The sequence below is a fragment of the Merops nubicus genome, unplaced genomic scaffold, assembly GCF_000691845.1.
Source record: "Merops nubicus isolate BGI_N331 unplaced genomic scaffold, ASM69184v1 scaffold9042, whole genome shotgun sequence".
Lineage (NCBI taxonomy): Eukaryota > Metazoa > Chordata > Aves > Coraciiformes > Meropidae > Merops > Merops nubicus.
This window is the reverse complement of record NW_008594493.1, coordinates 10,046-20,420: the sequence shown is the minus strand read 5'-3', so window position 1 is coordinate 20,420 and position 10,375 is coordinate 10,046. Positions and strand designations below refer to the sequence as shown.

The following is a 10,375-nucleotide window of genomic DNA, read 5'->3' as shown; positions in this document are numbered from 1 at the left end:
GGAAAGACAAATATAGCAAAATGCATTGTACTACATTTTTCTATCAAAAAGTAATTATACACCACGTTTTGATTCTGTTTAACTGCAATAAATGTTACAATCTACTTGTTTTACTGATTTTCCTTTTGGGGAATCTGCCTACTAAATGAGTAAACTACATAATAAATACAATATTCTCAACCAAAAAGACAATACAAGGTGTACAAAACAGCGGTTTTGCAAACACGACTGACTCAAAAACTTAATTTTTGTATGCTCAATGGGAGAAAGCTAAGCTTAAATCAAATTAGTTTATTATCTTATAAAATTTTAAATTAGATTTTTAAACAACGAACAGTTAAATATCATCAACATGCTATATCTCAAATCACAAGTACTGTTTAACCACTAGTCTCTCATTCTAAGTAAGTGGGTCAATTGAAAACACACACCATAAAACGTTAAAGATTGTCAGGCTTTGACAAATGTATTTTTATCAAACAGTAGGCAAATTCAAACCAATGCACATCTTCAGAAGGGAGGAAAAAATAAAACCACCAAAAAGCCTGAAAAAACCCACACTTGTAAAAAACAGGGTAACGGATTAACCCCACATCATCCTCTAGCATATGGCTATGTCTTGGGCAATAATCAAAATCCTTCCCATTTTAAAAATGGGCTACCAATTAATAAAAATATTCTTCCACAAGTAAAATATAATTTACAATGGCACTGACATTTTAAAAGGCAGGAAAAAAGGAATTACACATTTATGGATAAATCTCTTGTTTGTTAAATCAAGCTTTATTGATAAAATGGAAATCAAAGTATTTTACTTGGAACAGCAGCAGACCCAGCCAATCAGGATTGTAAAAATGCTGCAGACTCCTACTGCTTGTAGAAAGCTGCCTGTCCATGCTCAGTGATTAGTACTTTCAGGTAGGGGTTAATGAAAAAGGAGGTGCAGAGAGTGCAGGCATTCTAATCCCACGGTCCGCACGCGTAGGAACACGATGCTATTAATAGGGCGTGAGTTAACTGAAGTCAAAGTCGACACAGCCTCTAACTCGGGGTGAGAGCAGGAGCGTGCCCCAGGAAAAGGACACACCTCTCTTGAGGGATGTGCACCACTCAGTTATTTTTCCGTTGCCAAGCAAATTCACACACTCTAATTTCTGGTAAGTTGCCCAGGAGTTCAGCTTTCGTATAGAACAGCACGTTATCTTTACAGTTTTGTGCACCTCTTGAGCACCTAGCTGGCTAGGCTGCTGCTCCTTGCAATCCAAAACCACAACATGAATCTCTAGGGATATATACTGTTGCATCACACAAGCCAAACATTTCTTCTAACCTTTATAGTGATTTAAAGCAGTTCATAATTAAATATGAGCATTTTGTACAAAGACAATTGCACTTTACAAAAACAAAATCATACAACATAAACTGCTGGAGTCTGATTTACAACATGAATTATGGTTTGAAATCACGTTTACAGAAGTCTGTTTTACAAAAAAGATCAGTTCCTGGGCTAGGTGTTGTACTGCTGTAGTCACTCTCACCAACATACTCCCTTCTTTGAGTGAAGTTGAGGATGGATGTTGAGAAGGGTCACTGAGGTTGGGCTGCACTTTCATTTGAAGGATGAAACATGAACTCCACAGCTAGATGAGCAGTTTTACCACATATCATCAGTTGAGGCAGAATCCTTAAAGAAAAAAGAAGGAACCCTTTAAAGTCTGGAGTGCCCACAGTTACAGCAGTTTCTGGATAATCCAGACTGAAAAGGGTGAAGACATAAATTATTTTAGGAGTCTGTTTTCCCTCCTCTTTCAGAAGTAACATTTAAGTAGCATCCAAAACCCACATTACTTAATTAATAGCATTAGTAGCAAAACATTGCACAATCTGACCGAGTGATTTATAACAGCCTTGTCAATCCTCAGAACAATATCCTGGGAATGTGATTCAAAAACATTCCCCAAGTAGTTAGAAGCAACACAGAATGGATACGCTTACTACCCAGGTGTGTTAAAACAGCAGGATGTGCCTCATGCTGCTTGCTAGTATCTTTACCATCTTGGGTGTTTTCAGCCCTCCCTTGATGCACAGGAAGATACAGTCATCAACGGACACCCTGTTATAATTCAGATCAATTTTATCACTTATAATTTAAGGTTAGAGAAGCGTAGCTTGGGTGACTGCAGGAAACCCTAATTTTGGATGGTAATAAAACCGCAAGGAGGAAAAAAAAAAGTCTATAAGAAAAAAATTGGAAGCAGAGACCTGCTGTGCCCTAAATCATAACCGTATGGCCACACCACACAGCATTACAACACTGCATGCAATACTTGAGTATCCCTAAAATGTGTTCCACTTAGGCCTACAGGCAACAGTGGATTTTGTGTAAATACCATACCCCTGAGAAATATTTAACTGATCGTTGCTAGGTTAAAACAAAAATTCCTACTATGAATTTAGTATTTAATTCTAGTAAGTGTTTTTTAAGCCATTTGCCTTTGTCTGTTTCCTTCTCCCTTGCTTAGATTGTTCTATGTTCAGCCTTCCCCAGCTGCCTCATGAGTTGAGTACGTAGGTTAACCCCACGACAGAAGTGGGACCACAGCTCAGTAGCTGAAGCAACAGCACAGTCAGGAGTGGAGGCACTGAAGCAAACTGCTTCTGTACTGCAATCTTTGGTTGTTTCAGCATTACCTCCTACCGTCCCCTAAGTAATTAAAGGCCATGATGGGCTTCAACAAGTTTATGCTGCTGCTTCCACAGCTACACTTCCCTATCATTACTAAGACTGCAGGAGGTAGAAATATTAATCCTCTTTAAAAGCACTGCCTGATTCCTTTGCGTCAGAGATGCTAATTAAGCCTCTAGCAATGCCCATATGACAATTTCTTAGCACTAAAGTTCTGCAACCTTCATTCAAACTTGCACACAGAATTCATTACAGACCATAAAGAAGCACAGCTGACATGGAGGTGTAGTTAAAAAAAAAAATCATTACTAAAATTACCCTTTGCAAAAGTACCACCTCCAGTTTTTCCTTTGAGACCAGAAGCAGCAAAGGAGAGCAATTATATGAAAGACCAAAACTGATGTGTTTGTTTCAAGGATGAAGAATAAAAGCTGTAGTGAGTAGAAAAGCAGGAGCTGCATGCCAGTTATTCAGCATGCCTATTTCTGTATCCAAGTTGCCAACATCACTGCAAAACAAAGGAGTTTGTGTACGACACATTTGTAGAACAGTACCATACTACAGGATGTATTTGAAAGGTAAAGCATCCCTCTTTCAGCCACTCTTTAGGAATTTTAAGCTAAAGATATAATGAGAACAGCCAAATAAAGTAGCATGCAGTTGTAAAACAAAATTCTTTACATCTGGACGAATTCATTCATGTCACGTCTAAGCATGTAAGTAATTTTTACTGATAAGTGGAGGATCAGTTTAACTCCTTTCTAAAGTACAGCACTTTTGGTGACAGAATGTTGTTCCCAGTGATCTAACTGCAATTGGGAACGCTGTTCATATTTTAGAGTTTTGGGGTTTTTTTTCCCCATTGACAGTGGATTCATGTCACTCTAATCACTGACTGACACACAAGAACCTGAACTGTGTGCTTGCTGTAAGATGCACTATGCTTAAAAATAAAAGTCCATGTGGAAAGTTAATATATCCTTAAAGCTGACAGCTACTGATCTGTTTAACCTACAAGTGCAGGTTTTTTTTCTTGATACTTTGGGGAAAAATGTCTCCCATAAGAAGGAAAAAAATATACACAACTTCACATGATTTGCCAGGAAAGCATTTGGAAACCCAGGCAGGATTCAAATAGTTCCAGAAGACAAATGAATCAAACATACTGGACTTTTGAGACTATGATCAGCAGAAGGCAGCAGCAAACAATTACAAAATACAGTTCAAAGAGCACAAAAAGATCTTGCTATTGCTTCTTTGGGGCAAAGGGTCATTTGACAAGAACTAGCACTATGCTTCTTTACGAAACTGTTAAAATGATTGTGGTAGGGGGAAAGATAACACAAGGATACTTACAGTATCATCATTCCTGTAGGGGTTCAGTCTGTTATAAACGGCTTCAATCACACTCCGTCTAGAGCAAAAACAAAAAACCCACATGATTTAAGATTTTAAGGTTGTCTTTTTTTTTTTGAAGTCAAATCCCCTGAATACAACTTTAATTTAAAACGCAAACTTTAGGAAGTTTCAAAAATCACAGAACCAAGTTTACTGCAAGTTCGCACTAAATGTCATTAAACATTGAACATGGCTACTGTATCCTTTAAAACCTTTAGGTTCAAGAAAAACAAAGCTGGATACCACAGGAGAGCACAATGTGACATTCAGATGAGGCTGTGATGCTGCTGGGTGCTACGTCTCTCAAGTTTGAAAAAGGGCATCAGGAAAACTGGTGGATGTTGAATGCCCAGGTCACTGGTGTGGCTGACGAATGCTGCAGTCATACTTCACATGCTGTGCCATTTCACAGGGGGACAGCAATTTCTTTATTTTCTTGATGCATAAAAATTGCATTCCGAAGTACATTTTTATTTGTGTTACATTCTGAAATGTACTTTCCGTGTGCAAAGTTGGAAAAATTATTTCTGAAACAAGACTATTTTACAATAATATGTCCACTGATCATATGCAACCCCTGCAACTTTTCTCAAAAAAATTGAAACTGCAAGTAGCAGTTCTACGTACCGTATCTTCAGACTGAGAAGAAATTTGTCTGGTAAAAAAATATTAACAAATTAATTCAAGCATCTTGTCAGTTTCCTCCTTAAAAAAAAAAATTGCTTAGCATATATAAGATGGGTTGTAATTAACATTGGTCTCTGGGATTCTCAGCTTTTATAATATTAATAGAAATACTGGTAGGAAATATAGTGATAAAATATTAATAGAAAAATATTAACAAAATGTAAATGCATGATTTTTAATTTTTTTTTAATTTTTTTTTTTTTTTTAATTTTCACAGGGTAAGAAGTTTTTCTTGAAAACTGATACTCAAAAAAAGAAAATAATGTGAGGCTGAAGGAAGAGGTAGCCTTTGCCTTAGCCAGCATTTAAGGAAAGAACTTTGAAGGAGGAGCAGGAAGGAAAGAGGGGAGTAAGAGACAAGAATTAGAGATTGGACTTGAAAAGCTACTTTCTTCCAGACCCCCTTCTGCAGAACCAAGTATTCCAAAGCAGCAGACTACAACTGTGACACAAAACAAACTTCAAAGAACAACCTTTAAATGGCTCACGAATGCATGTGGAGCAATCACCAAGAGTGCAGTGGAAGACAAAAAGCAGATGATAGGCTTTATAATCATCCTGTAACACTGAAAAGCCAGGAACTACCATGCAGCAGCATAAACATCATAGAGAATCATTACAGGTCACAGAAGAGCCTGAATTTTAAGCAATAAAATCAAATAATTATGCACAAAGCATGTTGCACTTATTAACTGGGAAGTTTCCCTTATCGTTCAAGAAATAGGTATCTTTGATTCTAAATAAAGGCAGGTTTCTTGAAAAGCATTATTTTCCTTCCAAATTGGCGGGAGTGCTTCGAGTTACTCTAATATCCAATTAAATCCATACTTCTATTGATCCCTATTCAAACTGGCATCGCTATGACACAAAATGCCACAGAAGTCAGTCACTTCAGCACTTCCTCACCACCACAAAGCTACTGCTAGCCAAAGAAGATTGAGAAAAATCAATTTGTATGCTGTATTTCATGAGTAACCAATTCATTGATACTTCCAGACTACAGCAACACATCCTGAATAGATGTTTGTTATTATATATAAAATTGCCATGTCTTTTCCTAGTCAAAACGGTTCAGTTAAGAGTGATTTTGTTTTGTAGAAGTCAGCTTTACAGTTCAGTTACCATTTATTCAATTACATATGTATAGTCTTCATGTTTTGGTGCAACAGTACAAAAATCATAGTCTGAAGTGTTAACAATATAGTCTGTACCGTATGTGCCAAATCCATTTTAATACAGCACAGGTTCACAAAAAATCTTTTGAACCAAAAAGTACCTGGTTTGGTGTGCAAATGAGCCAAGCACATTGCTTCCTTAAAGACTGAGAAGCCACAGAGCATCACCACTCAGCATGAACTCTTCAAGGACAAAGCCAGGCTATATAGAGCTGTCAATTTAACTTCCCACTTTTCTTTTTTGATAGACTTCTATCTAGTTTTCAGATTTGTTGCAAGCAGAGAGATACAAAAGCAAACTTTTAAGCAATTACAACACTGCTTTAGCTACAGGCAAGAAAACAAAGCTGCCAAGCAAAACATCATACGCATATCACTTCTTACTGAAGTGCAGAACTACACATCCAAGTGACTACTGAAGTCACTGCATAATTTTTGCATCTTCAAATATAACCTCCCACCCAGAAAACCCAGTTAATTACAGAAAACAGACACACTCAGGCCACTCTTAAAAAAACCCTTCAGTCCTTCCCAAAACTAGTTTGACATTTAATTTTAGTAGCAGTTCAGTTAACTCTATTCTTATGCTTGTCCTTTTCATTCAGAACAACCGAGTAACAGAAATCAGAAAACAAATCATCACCTTTTGTCCTGTACCCTTCTTCCCTCCCCCCACTTTTAAGAGTGGCCTTACAGTTAAGTTTTGATTTAAATCAAAAACCACATTTACACTGATGTGAACTCACTTGCTTGCCAATTCACCCCCCGGCGGGAGGTTTGGGATGCTCTCAGTTGCTAACGTACGCATCACGTGGACTAAGTCTGGGACTCCTTCACCCTGCTTCTTTATGATCTCTGGGAATCAGAAGTACTTTTTTTGTAAGTGCAGTCCAAATTTAACTTAAAAAAGATTGAAACACTCAGTTTTATAAAAAGGCAGCTTAACTTCTGTTAATATATATTAAAAGAAAAAAAAAAAGTATGACAGACAGACCGTATTCAACGTGGGAATTAACTTTGGTTCTGTAAGAAAAAGAACCTGCAACAGATTTGACGATACACTGCTGTTAACATGCACGCTGGTTTTAGAAATACACAGCTACCTAATCAAAGTAGGGAAAAAAATATCTTTTAATTGCTTTCCTGCTATACATTTTATCTACTAGAGTATCTTCCCAACAAAATGCCCTGGTCACGAGACAGGTATTAGCATCAGCTTTATCGCTGCAACAGAAGATAAAAGATTATTGCCATCATGGAAAGCACAGTGTTTTCAAGAAACAGAGTTAAACATTAAACATAACTCCCATGGCTGGATGTGTGTTAGCCAATACTTGCACCTCACTGCATTACAGCAACATGCAAATTTTAAGAACCATTACATACGAATGAAAAGCCAGGGACAACACATCTAAGAGGCGGTTCCATCCTCAGCTCACTTAAGGGATATGCTAATATTTGTCAGTTATTTAAAGCCGATCCATCCGACTTTGGGGTGAAGAGAAATTGTACTGTAGCTACAGTCATATCTGCTAAGAAATTAATTCTTAAACTCTATGCCTAGGTCTGGAATTTTAATGATTTTTTTCCAAGACATAAGCACACACTTATTTGCACTTCAGAGATTTCAGACCATACCAGCCCTGAACAGTTGTGCTCTTTAAACAGGTTTTTAATGAAATTTAAAGAACAAGGACATTTTAAAAATGGCATCTCCTTGGTTTTTCTGTAAACACAAGCCCTTAGAAATGATATCTGAGTTAAGACTTCAGGCTGTTGATCTTCCAGCGACCACTGCAGCACACGCAGAGCAATGTGTACACGTGCAGACAGATACACGCACGTATGTATGCACACACACTGGCCATGTGGCACACCTGGAATTCACCAACATCACTTTCAAAAAACACTCTCGGCAGTAAGTTTTTGCCCTAAATGATAATTCCAGAAAAATGACAGCAAGTTTCCATTTTATACTTTAATCAGTGAGACAAAGCACATTAAAAGCTTTTAAAACCAACATGTATCCAGCCCTTTTTAGCTAAACAACCTGAAACCAACAATTATGAATTACTTTTTGTGCATGTCATAGGTTTTCAGGGATGTGTGTGTTTACAAAAAGCATCAGCTCTATTTTGCAGTCAGGCTGTGTAAATTATTTGCAAGGTACAGTGGAAACACTGTTTAGCCCTCAACCAAAGTCAAACTGCCACACAAAGCTTTAAGCTGTTCAAGTAAAAACCTACATTTTAAATACATGACAACACACACCATAGACAACTCAAAAACTTGCCATTTCCTCAAAATCTATAGCCAAAATTCTTTTTAGCATCTAGTATTTAGTAAATCTAACATTTTAAAATCTGAATAAGAAGCAAAGATCTCAGATTTGGTTTGCCAAGTTCCTTTATTGTGCAATTTTGAACATCTAGTATATTCTACATTGTGCTATTGCTAAAGTTCTGCTGTACAAAAATAAGGAATTTTTAGTTTACCTATGCTACACAATTTCACAACCTGTAACTGCAGTACATTTAACATACAGTCTCCACTAAATGAATACATTCATATTTTGATTTAAACTATAGATACAGACTGAATAAACACTGAAGACACAACAAATGGAGTCGGTCTGCTAGCTGTGTTTAATTTATTGGAATTATTGTCTTTCAATACATCTTACAACCCTCCCCCACCCTTTAATTTACTTTTAAACCTTCTACATATTTTCATGGCATCAAGTATTGGAAAAATTTACTGACAACCCTACAATGGAAGATTCAATACATATCTGTTTTTTCGTATTTTGAATGGGAATTCTACACAAAGTGTAAGAAAAAGCCAGAGCTTTGATTTTGGGAAAATAAGGCAAGGAACATGTAACAGCTAACTTAAAATTGTTTATAGGTATAAATATTGCAAGAATTATCTATTATGGAATGTTTTAATGTAAAAAACTGAGAACAGGGAAAAAAAAAAAAAACTTAGACAAGTTTCTTTTAGAGTCAACACATTAATAACATATATTAGTGCAAGTAATAGCAACACATTTTGGAATGATGGATTACTTCTACCATGACATTCGCAGGATATTTTAGGAGTAACTGATGTACTACAAGCAATGGCACGAAAATGCTTCTCCACACTTGCTTCTTCTTCCATTGTTATTTATCATAGCTAAGAACCTGGACCACAAACACATTGAAATAACTAAAAGGAGAGTCCTAGGTGGTACAATAAGTAGAAAACTTTCTACTTTTAAAAATTCTTAATGGCCTCTCCTTATTCAAGATGACCATCAGTATTAAGCCCCATTGGAGTCTTAAAATTTGCACTACTTAACAGTACAAAGAGATATTCTGGGCTGAGGGAGTAAAAGTACAACTCCAAAAATATGCACTTTATTAAGCATCAAATTTCATTACTTCTTGGATTACACTGAGTACTGAAGTGCATAAAGATACATAATATGCATTTTCACCAAGTTTCCATTTTAAAGAATTTTAACTTCAAATTGTTAAGACAGATTAGTAAAATCGTTCTAAATGTAGTCTTTACATTTCCTAGTTCCTTCAGCTCCAGATTAGGTTTTTAAAGTTAAGCACTAACATTCTTAAAGTATTCCAGGATAACAGCAAGATTATCCACTGTAGTGTTGAAAGTTTCAGATGATGCAGGAGTCATATCCTACCAGCCAATACTGCAGTATCCATTTACACCATTTAACTGCACAAGAATTAAGCTAAACCTAACTAAAGCTAATCGAGTCCTGTTCTTGAAATCCTGCCTTAGTTCAGCCTCTCAACTTGCCTCATGAGTAAGACTTGAAAGGCCACATTCTGTACACAGCTGATACACATCACTGCTGGGTTGAGTAGTGTTTACTCCATATTAATCCATTTAAATAATATCTTTATGTAACAATAGACAAAAGATCTAGGACAACTCCAAAAAAAAACAAAGACTCTTGAGGGGAGGTACAATGTATTTCCTCAAGTTGTTCAGACATCATTTCATTAAATTAGTATTAAAGTGCTTTATAACTACATATGGAATCCTTCTGGCTCTATGAGACTATCACACTTTGCCCATTCCTGAAATTTATATATAAACACACAGTACTGGCAGCCAAATTTGTTGTATGTACCTTAACAATGTGCAGTTCCAGTGTTTATGTTCTTCATTTTCAAAATGAAGTGTCTGTACAAAAATGTGAGCTTTCCTCATCGTAATATTGGGGGTACAGCTGAAGATGCAGCCTGAACCTGAACATGTTTTCATATTCTAGGTCATGGGTTTGTCTGAACACAGACAAAATACCTAACATATGAAGGTAATGCTTGCCTAAATTAGGAGAGTTAGCATGCTGTACGCACTACTTTGAAATGAAGAAAGCCATCTGACATTAACCCATGTGGTGCCACCCTGC

The 10,375-nt window shown here is 36.6% G+C and overlaps 1 protein-coding gene across 1 annotated transcript in view; it reads right to left on the bottom strand.

The window, feature by feature from the left end:
- Nucleotides 1-1,045: 1,045 nt before the first annotated feature.
- The window catches only part of PPM1A (protein phosphatase, Mg2+/Mn2+ dependent, 1A), a 13,335-nt gene continuing 4,005 nt past the window's right edge, over nt 1,046-10,375 (bottom strand). Inside the window, exons 3-5 of the mRNA XM_008935807.1 lie at nt 6,693-6,801; nt 4,043-4,100; nt 1,046-1,684 (exon numbers count right to left, since the gene is read on the bottom strand). Coding sequence (XP_008934055.1) covers nt 1,655-1,684; nt 4,043-4,100; nt 6,693-6,801 — 197 coding nt within the window. The 3' untranslated portion in view covers nt 1,046-1,654. The remainder of the gene's footprint in view (nt 1,685-4,042; nt 4,101-6,692; nt 6,802-10,375) is intronic.